The 19,483-nt window shown below is 51.4% G+C and overlaps 4 protein-coding genes across 4 annotated transcripts; 2 read left to right on the forward strand and 2 right to left on the reverse strand.

The window, feature by feature from the left end:
• Nucleotides 1-4,955: 4,955 nt before the first annotated feature.
• On the forward strand, nt 4,956-7,008 carry ACO1O0_007820 (uncharacterized protein; the record flags this gene model as incomplete). Its single annotated transcript, XM_083197187.1, has 6 exons — nt 4,956-5,234; nt 5,315-5,513; nt 5,577-5,615; nt 6,219-6,662; nt 6,805-6,949; nt 7,005-7,008. The coding sequence occupies 6 exons, from the start codon at nt 4,956-4,958 to the stop codon at nt 7,006-7,008; spliced, it is 1,110 nt and encodes a 369-aa protein (XP_083046655.1).
• Nucleotides 7,009-11,681: 4,673 nt separating this feature from the next.
• ACO1O0_007821 (uncharacterized protein) lies at nt 11,682-13,064 on the reverse strand (the record flags this gene model as incomplete). Its single annotated transcript, XM_083197188.1, has 1 exon — nt 11,682-13,064. The coding sequence occupies one exon, from the start codon at nt 13,062-13,064 to the stop codon at nt 11,682-11,684; it is 1,383 nt and encodes a 460-aa protein (XP_083046656.1).
• A 1,254-nt stretch (nt 13,065-14,318) lies between these two features.
• ACO1O0_007822 (Alpha/Beta hydrolase protein) lies at nt 14,319-15,635 on the forward strand (the record flags this gene model as incomplete). The annotated part of the gene is made up of 1 exon (XM_083197189.1): nt 14,319-15,635. One exon carries the CDS (start codon nt 14,319-14,321, stop codon nt 15,633-15,635), a length of 1,317 nt encoding a protein of 438 aa, XP_083046657.1.
• A 1,596-nt stretch (nt 15,636-17,231) lies between these two features.
• Nucleotides 17,232-19,158, reverse strand: ACO1O0_007823 (multicopper oxidase-domain-containing protein; the record flags this gene model as incomplete). Its single annotated transcript, XM_083197190.1, has 3 exons — nt 17,232-17,351; nt 17,435-18,163; nt 18,232-19,158. The coding sequence occupies 3 exons, from the start codon at nt 19,156-19,158 to the stop codon at nt 17,232-17,234; spliced, it is 1,776 nt and encodes a 591-aa protein (XP_083046658.1).
• Nucleotides 19,159-19,483: the final 325 nt, after the last annotated feature.

Here is a 19,483-nt window from a genome sequence, read left to right on the forward strand (position 1 = left end):
AAGTAAGGGTTAGCAAGAAGTAAGGGTTAGCAAGAAGTAAGGGTTAGCAAGAAGTAAGGGTTAGCAAGAAGTAAGGGTTACTCTTGCCAGCCTGGAATCGCTGTACATTTGTTTCCCCCCATGGCACTCTTTATCTCTGAAGGAATCTCTGGGTCAGTGGCTATCTGTATCATTCTAGATCCCTTTGCCGTCGTATAATCTATATCTCACCTTTATGCAATGTGGCTTTGACACTAACTAACCAACTAGGTAGTACGAGTAGATAATATGCGCGTATTTACATGGGCACTAGCAATATTGGAAAACTATCAGCTATCCCATATGATATAAGTTATCCCCTGTTGAAAGTCAGGTGCCCTGACTCAAGGGCAGCCTGTAGCCCTACCTTCTGTCACAAGGTAGGGTCGGGTATATGTATAGATTCTTAGTTTATTAAATCTCTAAAGTCTCTTAGGCGATAACTCTATATAAATTGATTCTCGTGCGATCTACCCCTTGATACCTCTACATATACTAAATAGCCCCTGTGGGCAGGATCGGCATCCTGCCTCACACACTACAGACAGTTAGCCCAATTGATCCATTTTGAGCCCATTCCTCTTAGTTCAACATCCCTTAACATAAAGTAAAGAGACCAAGCACTAAGACGACTGTGTATCCATATCAATCACATCTGGGACCTCTTCGAATCCTATGGCTGCAATTTGCTTTTTCCATTGTTGCTGCTTCCTCATGTCCTGTTCCCCGTCAGTAAAACTCGAATGAAGTGTGCTGCAAGTATTGTACCTCTTCCACTGTGCCTCGAGTGATGTATCTCGTAACGCGAACTTCGCTTGTCTGGCCAAGCCGGATGGCCCGAGCAATGGCCTGTTTCTCGACACTGGGGTTCCATTGTAGCTCGACGATAAATATCCGGTTGGCGCAAGTGAGGTTCAATCTGCTCAAACCAGTTATGATCATGTTCAGGAGGATTGCTCGCCGCTAAACTCACCCATAAGCCCCAGTGCCCGTTGTCATGATCAGCACAGGATCCTCTTCGCCGTCTGCGAACCGATCGAGGTTGAGTTGTCGTTGATGAAGAGGCGTGTTCCCGTCGATTCGATGATACGGAATCCGAGCCCGATCCAAGTGTATCGCTACCAGATCTAGAGTTCGAGTCCAACAGGAAAAGATGATGCTGATGCACTGGTTAGGGTACATCTATGAGCGAATATGGTGGGTGCACTCGCCTCTTGGTCGTCCAAAGATCCTTGCTTACATCTTGAATAAGGGTCTCCATCTTTGTCGAATGACCATTCGCATTAAAGTAGTATGCCTGATCGTTGTCCTCCGGGTCTATCCCGGTAGAGGTATTCATATTGACCATGTCAGAAGCTTTTTTGCTCCCTTCTGGGCCATGATGTGGGACACAAATGGGGCAACACCTGTTCTGAGAACTAATCCCAGATGCCATGGACTGCTCTATGCACTCAGAGCACAATATGTGAGCGCACCGGTTTTTAAACATGCCCTCGTACCCACTTGATCCTTGAAATGGCATGGGATGTTGACATCCGGAGCACTTAATCTCACTCTCACTGCCTCGCATACTCCCAAACACGTCTTTCTCGTCTCTGTAGCTTCTCCTTTGCCACGAAAATGGCTGCTGAAACGTTCCATGGTTGCAGAGGATGCGCAGCTGCAGTGTCGCGTGAAATAAGCTGAATTTAGAGCTCTTCTCGTCTTCCCCGACTCGGTGCCTGATGGCCCTCATCATTATGCTTTTTGTATTGTTGTACTGCCTTTGCTCATCGTCGTTGAAGTCGAACATACACTCAAATTGCCTCACCGAGGGCAACTTGAGGACATCTTTGGTGCGACGCAAGCATAGGGCTTCCAACAACATTACCAGGCGTTCTTTAACTCTGATTGGGTCATCTGCCGTGTGCTCAAATGCTGTTTCTATCCACTTGCGGAAGACAGAGGCCTTGCTGAAAGGTTCGACGCGGATAAAGGCGAAGAGGGTGCCAAGGTCGGCAAGCTTGTTCTGGATGGGGGTCCCAGTTAAACACCACCTAGAGTTGGCGTGGAGGGTCGAGAAAGATTGGTAAAATGCCCCAGACGAACGGCGGATAATGTGGGCTTGATCGCTTGGTTGGCAACACCTGCATTAGGGGAAGTGTTGGCGATTTACCTTCATCGAGAACCACCATGTACCAGCCAATCAGGTGCAAAAGGGCTGGTTGCTTTTTGTCCTTCTGGTACTCCAAGGCAAGTGTGTTATAAGTTGTTATAACTATATCAGAGTCTTGGATAACGTTGAGGTCTTTCGGTCGTTGAGAACCATGGTATGTGATCACCTTGATGCCTCCTGTCAAATGTCTAGAGCGTTTAGCATAACAAATATCCACCATGTGGGCTTGTAAACTAACTTTTCAATTTCTTTCACCCAGTTGGTGATCAGTACTAAATCAGTAAGTGATTGGAGCGATAGACCTTTGCGGGACTGTTGACTTACAGCTGGCTGAAACCACAATGAGGGTTGAGCGAGAGTATCTCATCCGACGTTTGTTGAGTTTTTCGTCATTCTTGGGCTGTTTAGCCCACTCGATACCGTCATCTAGAGTTTTCATAGCTAGTGCAAGCGTCGAAAGCGACTTTCCCATTCCCATCTCGTCAGCTAGGATACCGCCCCCCTTCTCTTCGGGCCTGACAGGCGTCCTGGCCTTTGTGATCCTATGTTGATACCTGTTTATTTGATTAGCCATGCTTCAATATCAACATATTGCGCTTTGTGCTCACTGTGTTCCCCCCTCCAATATAACCTCTCGCCAGAGCCTATAGCCCTCGTTGATGTGGCCCGATTCTCGCTCTAGCATGAAGGCCAGTGCTTCTTGTTGATGGCTAAGAGACTTTTGTTAGAATGTGAGTGAGACTTGGAATAGCATATGAAGCTGAAGGATACCTCAGAAGCTTGCTAGTGACTCTATCTCCTCCTTCAACCATGTCAAGATGCCTGCTATTGTCAACTGACTTGTACACCTCTTCCACCATCTTCTTAGCTGCTCTTCTCTTGCCGTAGCTTTAGATGCGCCTTTAATTCCAGGTTGTTGAAGATCTATTGTTGGTTTGGCTGCAGACTCGTCAATGTCGATTTGCAGAAAGTGCGGGTTGTCGTAGGTGATCCCGGGTCTCATCTCAGTTGGACGCTGCAGCCACAACTTGCCAGCAGAGAGCTTGTCCCTAACACTCGATGATTCCTGTCGCGGCCCATAAATATTGATGTCGATTTTGGCCCTGGCATCGTTGGAGTTGTGGGCACGCGTGATGATATCAACTAGGTCTGACTTCCGAGCCATGGGCTCACATTCGATGTTGGCCATCGATAGGATTTCTGCAACAGTCTTGGATTCGACGGATCGGAGATAACCAAACTCGGTCTGATCATGCGGAAACTGCAGTACAACGATATTTCGTCGCACTATGGGCGTGAAACGCTGATACGCGGCGTGGGATGTGTGCAGCGCTAAAGCAGCTATTGCCATATCTCCCATCAAATTGATATCCAAGGAGTGAAGCTAGTTAATGAAATAAAATCAGTCAGCCCATCATAAATTATCATTGAAATAAACATATCTACTTACCATCCCATAGCATACTGTCGACTCTTTGTTGCTCTCCTCCATTCTTACAACAGGGCCCCCCTGACCAGGCATTATATTGGAGGGCACGCTGTCGTGTGAGTCTTCGGCAAGATGTGTTATCGAGTTAGAACCTGTTGTATTATTCAAGGCGTCTGGCAGAAATGGAGTTTGTGAACGATATCTCCCAAAATGATTCGGGTCTAACAGCGATTCCATGTCAAGCATGTTGACAAAGAGGCTGTCATCAGCATCGAATACAGCTGGGTCGTGGTTCCAGAAAGATTCATCACCACCCATGATTGGGAAATCGCTGCTTCTGTGCTTTTTAGGTTTTGCTTTGTTGCAATAATAGAGTGACGATTGATGTGGTGTACCTGATAGCGTCCATATCCCTTGATACGGCGAACTCGCTCCTCATGAACGACCCATTGTAATCATTCCCAATATCCATAGAATTACCGATTTGGATAGTACCATCATCAGTTAAGAGGATTTGATTCAAAGTGGGATTGAAATAGACATCATCTACAATACTGGCCGAATTCTGGTCTCGCTTCGGGCGCCTCTCCATGGTTGATGAATGGCCGATGATGATGGGCTAGGATGCTGTGGAATTTCCAGTGGTCTGGAGAAGTTGTTTTCGAAGATGAAACCATGGAGACACGAAAGATGACGAGTTTTAGCACTGCATGAAGTAGGCTGTGTGATGTTTTGGTGGCGATGAGGGTGACATCAATGGGGCTGTGAGTATGAGCGCCTCGAACTGCCACGTCACATGCAGCCATGCACGAAGACTTTTGCACTTTAATGCAGTGACACATTACGTTTGGTGTAAGCGAGGCTCGTTTCTGGGCGCGATGTGTATATGTAAGTAAGGTGCCTGAGAGGAGGGAGCGGGGTGCCTGTACGAATACTTTGTCGTCGAAGGGGCGTGTGCGTTCTCTACATGTATTTCCTTCTACACCACAATTTGGCCCTTCATCTCGATTCTCTTCTAGTTGAGACGTGCTATGGTTTTATGGGTCGCCTTACACCCGGTGCGCGTGATTCGCATGCTGTTGGTTTTCTTACAAGCCCATGAGCGGCAGGGAAGGCAAACTATACAGACGGGCCAACATGCATTTTGTTGCATTTATGCACGAAAATTCACTACACAGCCTTGTTTATGCTAAAGTGAGGCGAACTGAATGACACTCTACATGTGAGTCGCATAATGTCTCCCAGCCATTTCATTGACATGTCTTCATCTTGTATTCGTCACCGCCAAATCCCGCTGATGATGCTAGACGTTGCGAATGGTGAAGGTAGTAGTATCACAACAACAACATCAGCATGATGGGAAAGCTGGACCTCCGGGTGGAGGAGTTTGAGGGAAAGCTGCGGCCCACCGACAGGCAGGGATTCAAGACAAGCACATTTGAGGACCTGCAAAGAGAATTATCTACCATCCAGTCACAGCAGGACAAGACAAAGACTTTAATGAACATGAACCGGATCCGAGACTTTCGCGGGGGAATGGAGGAGCTCAAGAATTCTTTAGAGTTTTCCAAGGCCGGGGACGTTGAGAAGGCAATGGCGTACGTATGGGGCCCCATGCGGTTCTTGCTGCAGGTATGTTTTCAATCTCTAGGTACAACCTTATAGCCCTACAATTGCATGTACTAGTTTCTTGCTGACATGTTATGATAAAGCGTACTAGTCCCATAGAAAAGGCCTTTGACAATGTGCTGGATGTCTACGAGCAGCTCGGTGCCCACATCCCACCGTTATACCAACATGAACGGCTGTTTCAAGAATTTCCAGATTTGGGAGAGTGTCTGGCAAGCATCTACCAGGAAATCCAAGAGTTTCACGCCCTAGCCTACAAACTATTTTCGCTTAGGCCTGAAGGTAGGTGTTAACCACTTAAGTGCTTACGGCCAAAAGTGAACTGGAGCTGAAATACAATCTTAGTGTGGCAGAAACTTTACCGGTCTATCTGGAAGGACCTGAGTAGTACTTTCAAGCAGCTTTCCAAGTCTTTGGACGCTCACACCTCATTCCTGGAAACATGCTCAGCGAGACTCCAGGATACGAGTAACCCGTATTACGACTCTGCTTACGAGTCAACACCTCACCAAAGACCAGTAGAAAGTGTATGTACTGGTCGAGAGTTTAGTCGTTATCGCAGCGATATCAAACTTGCCTGGGAGGACTTCAAAAATCAAGAGACGAAGAGAAAGACAAAGCAAAGGGCAAGGATCAAGACTTGGATTTCGTCCTCCAATACAATTGCGGATAAGCATCGGCAGTTTCAAGAAACCAGACAGCTTTGTCCTAGGAGTGGGCGGTGGCTGCTGAGGAGTTATCCTCAGCTCAACTATTGGATGAGAGATGAGGAGCCACCAGAATCAGCCGTTTGGCTTCATGGGAATATGGGATTTGGTACGAACAGCTGTATCTCTAGGTGTCAGGCAACCCTTCGCTGATCTTGACTAGGGAAAACTATTCTGACATCGATCTTGGTGGATGAGTTGAAATCTCTCAGCGCAGAAGGAAATACTGGTCACGCGATTCCACCGAGCAGTAAAACCTACTATTTCTACTGCCAGGGAGATGACAATGAGCAGCGTACGTACCTTGACATCCTCAAGGCTATCCTGCAGCAGATGGTGGATGGTGACGAGTACATGTTACCTCTGTGCGATGACAAAACTGCCCATGAGGGGGTTGAAAACTCAGCCAGTGTTGAGGCGGTTCAGACACTCGTTGAAACCTTCATCGAGTTCAATCCGAGACAGTACATCATCATTGATGGGTTAGACGAGTGCGAGGCTCCTGATATTCGTCGCACTGCCGACTTCTTTAAACGGCAAGTTTCGAGGTGCGACAACAATATCAAACAAGGCCAGCTACGGGTGCTGTTCATGAGCCAACATATGCCCGAGATGAGCCAATTCATGCCTGAGGACGACGCAAGTATCCCACTTAAGGATGCCGACAACGCCGACGACATTCGATCCTACGTGAAGGCGCGGATATTGGAGTTCTCCGAATCAGGTAATAGCTGCGGGGGTTTCAACCTCTCGGAGGCGGATAAGGCGGAGATAGAGAATAACATCTGTCGCCATAGTCAGGGCAAGTTACCCTCTCAGTCAGTACACTCTTACAACCATGATCTAAACTGACATGTTTCCTCTAGATATGTTCCTTTATGCTCATTTAGCCATAGAACATCTGCTTCAGCAGCAGACAAAGGGGGATCTCCTAGAAAAGATCAAGACAGAGATGCTGCCCAATAAACTTTCGGAACTGTACGGCAACCAATTCCCCTTACTTGTGGAAAGGTATAATATTAACCACTCTTTCTCAAGATATGAAAACCTCATAGGATCTATCAAGTTGAGACTCAGGGGTCTGCCCGAAGGAAATGCTCAATGGGAAAAGGCGAAAGTTCTTTTAAGTTGGGTCGTCTGCGCCAAAAGACCTTTGGAATGGCGAGAGATACAATCGATCTTGTCATTTGACGCAGTCAACAACCGAGTCGACTTTGATAATAGGATGGTGCGACACGATGTACGGAAATATCTTGGATCTCTTGTGCACTTGCTGGATGGTGGTCGTATTCGACTTGTTCACTCAACAGCACGAAGGTAGGACTGACGTCCCTTACTGTGATTGCTTACATCGAGTATTAATGGTTTGGGTGAAAATTAGGCACATTGTTAACAACAAGTACATCAACGAGCAAGAGGTTCAATGCAAATTGACTGCACTTTGCCTTAGGTATCTATCTTTGCCTTGCTTCGTGTCTGGCTACGATGATTGCCAACGCCGAGAAAATGCTCGTCAGGGCTGGTTCTCATTTCAAGACTATGCCTGTTCAAACTGGCACCATCATATGGAGACGTTCATAAGGAAATGCAACAGTCTTCGCGATACCCAGTATCTGATAGAGTTTGCCGACGCTCTGGAGTTGTTCATTCAAACCCATCGTCACGATCTCACAAAAGGAATACACAGCGAGTTAGAATGGGACCTTGTTGAGGGGTTCCAAAACAACTACTTCTATGATGACCTCCTTCTTATCTGGAACCACATCTTCACTCATCAGAAAAGTTCTTTTGAAGCTCGCAACGAGGTTGGAATTGCCCAAATTGGAAAAGCGCTCGACGACAACCGTGCTGTCCTGGAGATCAACTTCGTTCCGTCCGACCGTGCAGAGAACGAAGACTCTATCGGAGACTACTATGGGCCAAATCTCTTCAAGTGCAAAAGGACCTTGTGCCGCTTCTTCCACATTGGGTATGATAACAAAAAAGCGAGAGAAAATCACGACAACCGACACGACCGGCCATATCCGTGCCCCATCGGGTGCAACATAGCTCCGATAGGATTCGCGATACTCAAAGATAAGGACAGGCATATTCGAATTTACCACCCCGAGCTGACAGATTGTCCCTCAATGTTTGAAACTCCAAATCGTGGAGACGAGAATGGACGATTCTCTTGTTTGCTTTGTAGCAAAAAGTTCACGAGGAGGGAGAACTTGAGGAGCCATGAACGCAGTCACTTTGGTATGCGACCGTATAAATGCTCGGTGTGCGAAAAGGCATTTGCGAGGCTGCATGACTGTAAAAGACATGAGAAGAACAAGTCGTGTAAGACTGTTCCTTTGGGCAGAGGTGGTTAGTGTGTACTGCACACTTGGAGTAGACATATGAACACATAGGTAGCATGACCTTTGCTTGTATTATGAGAGAGGTTGATGCAGACTTCTAAAAGATATTAAAGGGAGCAAAAGCCCTGCGCCAATGCTGTAGTTAAATCGCAACAAGCTATATAGCTACCAGGCAGCAGCAATCATGCACAGGCGCCGAGGTCATCGGCATCTATCGTTTTACGTTTAGGATAGCGTCTTAAGTTGGGACTGTATCGGATTTTATAGCCATGTGCGCACTCTCTTTGAAAATCACCCTGAAAGTAGATACAAGTTCGCTTTACACAATCTTCGGTTCAATGATAACCTCCTGAGTTGCAATCGCGTCCCAGACGGCCATGTCCGTAAATATGACCAATCCAATCCTACGATATTGTTTCTTGGCAGTTCGCAGCACTAGTAAACCTACTCCTTTTCGGCGATGTTCCCCGACGCATGATGCCCCTAGAAGAATATATCCGCAACCATCATCCGATAATTCCTCTGTTGATGCCGGATTTTCCAGGTCAGGTCTCTCCAATATAGAGCCAGCCTTATCCGGGTCGACGTCGTCAGAACGCAAAACTCGACAAGTCAGCGCTACAGTAGCCACCGTTAAGGTCTTTACCTCAACGTCTATTGCCTTAAATGGTTCCTCGTAGCAAATTTCGCCGTCGATTGAGACCCAGGACCAGCTAGGCGCCCTATTCAGATGCCTCTTCTTAACTCTCCTAGAATCTGGTCTATACCATGCCAGCAACTGCACGAACCAACTCCTCCAATGACCATAGATGTTGGTATCGCGCCATAGTTTCTCCAACTCGCTTGTAATCCCCTTGATGGCGCTTAGCCGGTCTTCCGGATCCTTCAGCTCCCTTTGGGTGTACTGTTGAATGATGGTTTTCCAGAGATAGATCTTGTCAAAGTCAAACGATCCGAACTAAGGCTCTGCACTGTTATCGAACATGGCCCATGGAAGAGACTCGAGACGTTGATGGTATTCCAATCCTCGTGCCGTGCCGGTAACGCTCTGCAGAGAAATCTCCTTGCATTGCCAGAGAAGCTCGTAGTCAGAGAAGATCAACATGCGTGAGGACAGCATAAACTCCTGCAATGTCCAGCCTCTTTTATCCAAGGGATGATCAGGATCGTATGGCCTCGTAGAGAGATAAACCGTCCCCGTTTCGCGGTTAGGCATTGGGATCGAAATAGAAGTTTTGGGGAGATAGGTCGCAGGCTTGCTTCCTATCCTATGGAGGAAGCCCTCTGAAGAGCCTTTGGCCACACCGGCGGCTAGAGTGATGGCGGCATTCTTATAGATCATCGCCATTTTAGATATTTCCCTCGCCTTGTCCTCTTTATCGTCTTGGATGATGCAGAGCGCATCAACCCAAAGGTATCTGAAGCCAAGTTGGCGGGTGACGATGATGGCATCTTGGATAGTCTGAGGCAGAGAATCTAGCTCGATTTCAGTTGTCAAGTCTTGCACGCAATCTCTTCGGAGTTGAACTGGTTTCGATGTCGTATTGGGATTGGGTTTTCCCCAGCAGTAACTTAGAGCCAAATAAGAGCCGTGATTGTCTGCTTCGTTTAACTGAAGGTACAGAGGAGGACCCGAGCTTCCGGGGTAACCGACATTTAACACACGAGTGGGAAGCATAGTGTCTCTCGAGTATCGACATTGTTCATGGCCCTCGTGTAGCGCGTCCGGTCGCATACAGGTGTGAATGAGTTGCTTGGCTGCGGAAATCACAGAACTGCTGTGTACATCTCTGTGCAGCGGCCTTCGGGGTATCAAGGTAGATGCCGCATTTGCTAATCTGCATCAGATGATACTCGCTCGGCCCAGGCTGTGAAGGAATAAGATGAGCTTACAGGCCTTGGCAAAGGGATATATCCTTATTATATCGGGCGCATCATCAAGATCTCCTTGCAAGACATCGATACCAGGAAGCACTTTCCCACTGGTGGCGTTTCGGTTACGGAAGATTAGGCGAGCATCTGGTGCCCAGCGAGCGGCGCATTGCCAAGAAACAAGATCGAAAACGAGTCGACACAAGGGACAGCCGTTTGTCCAGGATGTCTTGAGCTGGTCGAGGGTGTGATGGGCAAAGCCATGTGGAAGATTGAGGTCAACGAGGCCTTTATCGGAGAACATAAGTGTGCATGAAGCGCATAAGACAAGGCGTCTTTTCTTTGGACGGGTTGATGTTGCTACTCCCTCATTTGAGAATTCGGCATTTGGTCGCTTCTTGCGCCGCCCACGGACTACGGATTTGGGCATATCGTGGAGGTGTCGGTGTGTATCTCCACGTTAGAATAGATGGCGGATAGATAAATTAGGTCCGGTGAGTTTGGCGAGGATTGTCCAACAATTTCATTCGGAGTCTAAGACGCGGGCGTGGGTAGTATGGCTCGTCAGGCAGCTTGAGGGGTCGTAAACTCCTGTGAAGGATTGAGTTTCCAATGCACAAAGTAGGCAGCACGAGGATCAAGTGTGGCTGACGGCCTAATACTACTAATACTACGTGGCGTTGGGGCCCAGAATTGCTGCATCTAAACGACCCTGGAGAGGGACTAAAATTGCTGTGTCATATGAATTGGGTGCGGGTTAGAGGGGGGACGACTGGTGTTATTAGCGACTTTACCTCGAAGGACAAGGCGTGCGATATACCTTTCGCTCATAGACAAGGTGTCAGTGCGCAATAAGTAAGTAGCAGTTAATGACGCGGGGACGATACCTCTTGAGATGTCAGTCGTCTCAACTGCCTCGATCAAAGCGAACCGCGCAATCTCACCAAGGTACATGCCACTGACTAGCAACTCCATGGGCTGGAAATCGAGCCGGGAGTGATCCTCCTATAGCTGACGATCCCACCTTATCCAAGGCATAATATCGTGCCCGAACATACCCAGCTCGGTGTTGATAATGACACAGCTCGCATCTTCGAACCATCTAGGGGGTTTTTACGCAGAAATTTTGCTATCTAATAGCAAGGACAGAGAGGTAGAGGGCCATATTGAGGCCCGTGCTGAGGATAAGGCCGAACATCGTGTTCAAACGTGGGTTAGGATCCAAGGAGAGTGTGTGGTGGAGGGTCGTGGTAGAAGTGGTGGTAGAGTAGAGGGGCGCGATCATCGGCGGCGACAAGGCGTTACCTAACTTGAGTATGTATATCATCTAATTTAGATTGATTCCCTTATAGTTCTCCCTCGCTAGTCGCACTAATCGGGGTCAGGTGAATTTCGAAGGGGGCTCTGATGGTCACAACACTCGTTCGTTACCTTGCCCAAGACGGCAAGGCGTGGTCAGGTATATTGCGGGTAGATATATATCGCAGTTTGCTTGACTCATTGCAAGGTATGCATATGATTCACTACTAGCTAAACCGACTAACCGGGTCAGTAAGTTGGCAGACTCTGAGAAACTGTTCCTGTATCCAGACGACTTGGTCCCCACGCAGCCCACGACAGATGAGCTCTCCGCCCTCCTTTGACAGCACTTTGATCAGGCTATTCAAGTGGAGCAGTGCGTGCGAAGGGCCTTGAACCAGTATATGTTGCTTGTAATCGAGGAGACTCATCGCCTGATCCCCTCGGAGATACTGCGTACGCACGGCTTCGTCCAAGTCTTGGTCGTGGTAGTTGGGGATTCTGATCGCTGGGTCCGCCAAGTCGTGCATGCCTCCGTGATTTTGGCGGTTGCCCAGGTAAAACGGCATGGACCGGCAGATGGAGTCCACCAACTCCCTGCCGCGATTGGGATCTGGGAAACTGCATTCCTTGGTAGCAATCGAGATGGTTTGCTGCAGCGCCTCGGGGGGCGCTTTCGCAAGCAGACAGAGCTCCATCCGCAGGACCATGAGCCGGCAAACGCGCCATACATTCCAGATCGTGGCAATCTGGACGTTCGGGTATATATCGCAGAACCCGCAGTAAGCAAAGGCGTCTTCTTCGGGTTTTGCATAAGGCTGCCATGAGGCCGGCACCAACCGAACCCAATCCAAGAGTTGTGCATCAACGGACGCAGCATCCTGCCACCATGTCGCGAGGGCCAGACCATCCAGGTCATTCTTGGCCAGCCCGCACATGAAGGTGGATAGTCTCTTTTGCAAATTGGCAATCGAGAGCCCGATCATGTCCAAGACGGCATTCGGGTTAGCTGGCATAGAATCGTCCCACCCCGCATCGAACCAAACATCCAGGCCCGAGGTGTCGTCCGGTTGCACTTCCATGTATGTCGACACATCACAGTGCCGCAGGTAGCTCCTCAAGTATGCGCGGCAATCCGAGTCCGGGACGCTCCCGGTGCCATGTTCGAGCAATGCACGGGCCCCGTCCTGGTGGGCGCGCATGGTACGCTGGTGCGTCGATCGAGCAGCGAGGCTCTCGTAGAAATGCATCAAGATAGCGCTGAGGACGGTGCTGTCCTTTGACCGCTCGAGGGGATCATTGAGAGCTGCTTGCAGGCGACTCAACGCCCTGGTAAACGGAGGATGAGGCGTTCGATAGCTGTTTGTTGGGGTTTTCCACAAACTCCAGAGCTTCGTTGACACGGCGGTCAGGGCGGTCGAGAGGACAGAATCCGGATGCTCCTTGGCTATGACAAGGAAAAGAGGCTCCAGAAAGCCCTGGGTCGAGCGAAAGCTGCGTCCTAAGCCCGCGATCGAGGTGAGGAAGAAGCAGACAGCGGATGATTCGTCACTGGGGGTAATCGTTGCTGGTATGACAGCCTGCCTTGTCCATCCTGGCGTTGTCGACATGCGAGGGCTCCTGGACCGTGATGTCTGCGAAAGGAGCCTTACACCAGTGCCCTGGTCCTTGAACCGAATCCTGCCTGTCTTTTTCTCTGATTCGTAACCTCCACACACCCGTCGCAGCCGGAGGCATTCACGACAGCTTGGCCTGTCCTCGTCGCATTTGACGCGTCGTTTGCGACATGTCCAGCAGCCCTTTGAGGGGCCGTGGTTGACCATGTCTGCTGCGCAATGATCACGACGACCGATGTCGCTTCTGGTTAAGAGTTGCCACGCGGCAGGTTCTGTTTGCGATTCGCCGCATCTAAAGGACTACTCGATGGGTTGACTAAGTTGGGGGGGGGGGACCACGTAGGTCACCCGTCTGCCCGCTTGTCAAAGATAGTTGGTTACGAAGGTGTCGCGGTTACGGGAGTTGTAGCCGTCTGACCAGCGGGCAGACGGGTGGCCTACGTGGTCCCCCCCAACCTGGTCAACCCGTCGAGTAAGTTATAGATACTCGTACGGAGTAACGTCGTGCGGAAATTACATAGCGTTGCGAACGAATCATAGATCATTAAGCTGATGAAAGTGGAGCATCAGCCAGTTGCTCCAATGGAGTTACCAAGCAGCCCCTGACAGGGACTGAGCTCGGCTTGTTAGGAACGCGCACGCACGCATTTCCCTCTGTAGACAATAAGGCAGATTTACACCACTCTATGACCACAATAGCTACGCGTGACATAGATCTAGTCACGTTTGGTAGCCTTCGGACAGGTGGTGACGTATAATAGCGACTCATTGCGGAATTCAGTGATGAATCGATGGTCCTGGCCTTCTCATCTGCCGGACTTCCGTTGCTGGTAAGACTTAGGTCTTACGGGCTGGGCTATGCTACGGATACTATGACAGTGTTTGCGATGGGAGTTGCGAAAGCTGTGGGGCGGCTGCAGCTAGAGAGGGGCAGAGCATTACAAGGCGACCAATCGCAAAGAAGTTGCCTTATCCGTCCTAGTCGTCGCGGTATTAGCCACGATAGCCTCGTGGTTCCCGGGTGCGCAGCCAGGAAAACACCAATCGCAAACAGGCTCGATGCACGGCTGGTGAATGGTGTAGGTGTGGATTGGTTATGGGCTGCTCCCGCTGGAACAGATTGCGAGAACAAGCAAATGAAGATAAAAGGCAGTGCATCGCCGAGAACATTGTAACATGATCAACACCGTCATCAGCAACTCTACCCAGTCTTCTCTACTATACACTTGCTTCTGAGTGCCTTTCACAATGAAGTCAACTTCCCTGTTCAGCGCTGTTCTGCTGGGGGCAACGGTAGCCTCAAGCTCCATTCTCCCCCGCGACTCTGGGCCATCATCTTCGTCAGAGGAGCCGGACGATCCCGTCATCCTCTTGAGCAAGGATGAAAGCTTCCATTTCGAGCTGCTCTTTACCCTCGGAAACACCATATTCGAGGCTGGCGACGTCAACGACGCCTTGAACGCAGCGAAAGACATCCAGGCCGGGAACTTCACCAGCTGGCTTGAGACCTTCCACGCGTTGGCCGAATACACCAAGAAGCAAGCCGAGGATGCAGACAATGCGTACGACCCATTGAACGTCCGGGAAGCCTGGTTCGCCGCATCGAGCTACTACCGTCAGGCCGACTTCTACAACCATGCGAACTGGACGGACCCTCGTATCAATAGCTTCTGGCTCGAGCAACGCGCTGCGTTCGACAAGGCGCTTGCTGCACTGCCCGTTCCTGGCGAACGCATCCAGATCCCGACCGACAACTTCACCATTGAAGCAATCTGGTACACAGCCGCAGCCGACGGGGCCAAACGGCCGACCTTGGTTATCGGCAACGGATACGATGCAGGCCAGGAGGATTCCTACCACTCGTTCGTCGTACCAGCCTTGGCCCGTGGCTGGAATGTCATGACCTACGAAGGGCCAGGGCAGCCCACGGTTCGCCGCAATGATGACATTGGTTTCATCCCTGACTGGGAGAAGGTTCTCACGCCAGTGATCGACGAGTTGATGAATCGCAAAGGCTGCTTCGTCGATGAAGACCGGCTGGTCCTTGTTGGCGTTTCAATGGGAGGGTATCTAGCCGCTCGTGCCGCTGCGTTTGAGCCTCGAATCAAGGCTCTTATTCTTAATGGCGGCGTGTGGTCTGTTTACGATGGATACGCCGGTCAGATGACCCCGGACCTGAAGGAACTTCTCGCCGCGGGCAAGCAAGAGGAATTTGACGAGGCCGCCCTGCCGCTCTTGGATAGCCCACAGGTGCCTACAGCCATGCGCTGGGGTCTAGGACACGGACTGTGGTGCTTCAAACAGCAGTCCCCGTACCTATGGCTCGAATCGCTCAAGCAGTACACTCTCAAGGACGTTGTTGACAAGATCAACGTACCCGTCCTTGTCGTCGATTCCGAGTTCGAGGGGTTCTTCGCTGGCCAGCCGGAGGTTGTCAAGGACGCACTCGGCGATAAGGCAACTTACAAGTTCTTCAATGGAACAGCTGGATATCACGTTCAAGTTGGAGCTGGGCAGGAGTTGAATAGGTACCAGTTTGCCTGGCTAAACAAGACACTAGGGTGAGCAGGATTAGCTTCAATGTGTCGCGACCCGGCCTGGAAGTTAGACAAAGAGGTCATCTGTATTATCACAAGCCTAGGGAGCAGCGCCGGATAAGGAAAGACTCTGGATTTTCTATCTAATGAGTGACTAGAGGTTGGTTTTTTATAGTTGATGGAAGCAATAGATAAGGTATAGATCCGTAACGTTGATGTGACTGATCTGATACAATCTGATACTATCATGTGACATGTATTAGACCGCAATAGATGTATATTGGGCGTGCTCGAACCGTACCCCTGGCTGACAGCATTTGCCATCGAACCTCATCCTCTGTTCGCTGATTGTTCCTTTGCATCTTCCATGCAGGAGCCTAGAACAGGACTTGACCGACTCCGTGCTCTCCTGACCCCCACTTACCAACACCCCATGGTTTAAGTCTGCGTCTTTACCTACCTACCCAGGATCCCCTTCCCACGCTGCAGTCCGCCCCCGCCCCTTTCCCTCTCGTGGGGTAACTAGCATGACAGTAAGACTGTCACGCCTGCACATCCGCTGACGGATAGCAAGCTCGACTTTGGAGCGCCTTTGAGCCGTCGAAATGTTGGATGGTGCTTTGTTTACAGGACAGCCTCTACTCCTGTCTGGTTGATACCACCCATATCGACACTTAGCCCAAAGCTGATATCCCAACCAAACGCCGTCAGCGGCGTATCTGTTCCCATCTCCCGTATCAGTACATCTAGATAAAGCTCCCGAATATCTCTGTGCTACCGATAGCAGGAGCTTCAACACTACCGTCAGGATACCCTGCCATCCCTGACAAATCATTATCCGTTGTAAATAGCTGGTCACGACGAAGCCTAACACTCCTGGGGTCTGAGGACGTACCACTTCCAGAAGTACCGACAGACTCTGGCTGACACGTCCCGGCCTCAGCCTGGCACCCGCTGCCCGCCTCTGTCTCTTTCTGGCTAGCTGACAATCTCGACCCCGATCTAACATTCGGAGAAGACTCTCCTTTTCCGCCCCACCAGGCAAGCTCCCTGGGGCTTCCCCTAAACAACGGCACAGAAACACACTTGGATCCTCTCCTCTCCTCGTGCACTCCACAAAAATAAGGCATACCAAGTGCATCTTTGCGCCTCCAACGTAAATCTCTCCCGATGCAGTCGACTCTCCCCCACTTTTCCGTGCAAAAGAATGATAACTGTGCGTCACCGGTCACCCCAAACATCTTCGTACGCCACGAACGATCAATGCGGACAGGCTGCCTGCCCCCTTAAGTCAGGACACCTGACGTTCAACACATCGGGTCCGCTGGCAATAAGCTATTATCGCGCTCTCACGGCCTGTTATTAGAGACAGCGATAGAGCACAGACGATATTATCGATTCGACTCCTCATGGGGTGTTCTGCGCAGCATGACGCACAACTAGCAAGACGGGGCTGAATTTACATTGAGGGTTCAAGGTAAGGTAGTCAGAGCACCAGAGAGCGACGTGCGACGGCGCCAGTTGACGTCTTGTCACGACAGACGACTGGCATCTCTCAAAAGGTTAATAACATGCCTATCCCTAACATATGTGATTCACTCCCCCAGTTCTCCCTCATTAATGATTAATCGAGGGGCCCGTATCGGACTGGAGGAACAAAATCAGCATGCGTCATGTGCTTGACATGCTCCGGAACCTCGCCTAGCTCCTCCTGGCCCTCTAGAAGCACAATCTGCTGGCCGGCCTGGCGTGGTCGAAGAAAATGATCATGTCAGCAGGTGGTCGGTCCGATAGGAGATAGAGAGAGAGAGAGCAGTAGGGGCTTACAGCAAAATGCGGGATCCGGTGGCAGTGTAGCATACTCATGGCCGGGAAGCTTATGGTGTACCTCAGCACGATCCACGAGCCGGGCTCCCCCTCGAGCTTGAAGCCGTCGCGGAGGGGCGGGTCGACCAGGTTGAAGCTGTCGGGGGCCTCGAGCAGGGCAGTCGCGACGTCTGGCCAGCGGAAGCCGCCGGAGCCGGAGCCGATGAACCACACCTTGTGGTTGTGCTTGTGGAACGGGTGCATGCCGGGCGCGCCGTTCTCGATGATGATGTCGACGGTCGAGCCGTTCCTGTAGCCGCCCGTCGTGGTCTCGTCGCGGGAGCCTTCGTTCCACAGCGAGGGGGGCATCTGCTGCCGAAAGCCCTGGTGCGGCGCCGACGCGAGGACCCAGGTGCTGGCCTCGGTGCGGTTGGCGACGAAGCGGACCGTGTGGTCGGAGGTGGGTGGCGGGGGCCGGGCCGGGAACGGGGTGATCTCCTTGATCGGGTCTAGGACACGGAGGCTGCCGTCGCCGAGCATGTTGCCCACGAGGTCTATGGAGGGCCTGCTCTTGGGGAGCACCATGATGCCATCGACCCGGTTCTCCTGGACCCCGGCGTACCGCAGGATGGAGTGGCCCTGGATAACCTGCTCGGGGGAGACGGACGACATGCGGATGGCGTATTCTCCGGGTGTCTGCGTCAGCGGGACGAGGATACTGATGCGCTCTCCCATGTTGAGGTCGAAAGCCTGTTTAACGGTTTAACCCCCTGTTGGAAGTAAAGGAGAAGGAAGGGGTGGTGGAGGAGGAGCCTCACATTAACCTTTCTGGGGACAACAAAGTCCCCATCCACGGCGACAACCCACATGTCATGCTCATCCACCGACACGCGCAGCTCATGGTGGACACCGGTGTGGATAAAGTTGACAAAGACGTACTCGTCGCCGTCGCGCGCCTCGACAACCTCATAGTCGGTAAAGGTGTCCCGGCAAGGCTCCGAGTTGACGTACGGGGAGCTGGTGAAGGAGGACAGGCAGCCCATACTATCACGCCCCTCGCCTCCGTGCTCGCGCAGCTCCTCGGGGGAGAGGCAGGTGGTACGGCCCCTGTTGTTAGTCAGGACCGATACGGCACAGTTGGGGGTGACGCCGGTGTCGCGGAACATGAGGATCAGGGCGTCGAGGGTCTCGAGGTACCAGTCGGATGTCATAAGGTGGTGCGGACTGTCCTCGGCGCGCTGCATGGCCTCGACGAGGTGGGCGTCTGGGGAGATGAGGCTGTACGGCCTCGGGCGGTCCCTGGACGGGCGGATCCAGATGGCTCCGCGGTGGCCGTCGGCGAAGACGGGGCCGAAATGGCCGTGATAGAAGTAGGCGCCCGTCTGGTTGCCGCCAAAGGTGAACTCGTAGGTGTAGGATCCGCGTGCCTCGATGGGCCACTGGGTGACTCCGGGCACTCCATCGTTCCAGAAGCTCCCGTCCTGGTATATGCCGTGCCAGTGGATTGCCGTCTCGGTCAGCAGCCTGTTCTCGACGTGGATGCGGATGGTGTCGCCCTCGTCGCCCTCAATGACGGGACCGGGAGTGTCTCCGTTGATGGTTAGGTAGGACCGGGGATGGCCGTCTTTAGACATGTGCGCGCTGGAGAGGGTAAAGTTGTACTCGCGGACCTGCCCGGCGCTGGCGGAGGCGGCACAGGCCAGGGCCGCGGCCGCGGTGATGAGTTGGCGCCCTGGCTTCATCATTGATGGCGATGAATCGGATATGATACAGAACGCGAGTGGTAGGAGTACTCGTCTGGTATAGCAGACCCGGACGGAGACTGAGATGGGCGAGGGGTTCAAGGACCGATGCAGGCTTCGGGATGCCTTTAAGAGCACTACCTCAGTAGTTCGTGTTCCCGCTGCACCCTTCAGCTGCCAACAGCCTGAGGTTTATGTTCATAGCATAAATAGAGACGGCAACTCCGTCAACTTGACCGAGGGAGCGAGTCCTCAACTGCCCCTCCTCCCGCTAGGTCTACTTCGGGAGTGACTATCGCCCCCCAGCAACCTTAGTACCAACGCTCGC

Source organism: Amphichorda felina (assembly GCF_050947745.1).
Source record: "Amphichorda felina strain 45539 chromosome Unknown scaffold_8, whole genome shotgun sequence".
Classification (NCBI taxonomy): Eukaryota; Fungi; Ascomycota; class Sordariomycetes; order Hypocreales; family Bionectriaceae; genus Amphichorda; species Amphichorda felina.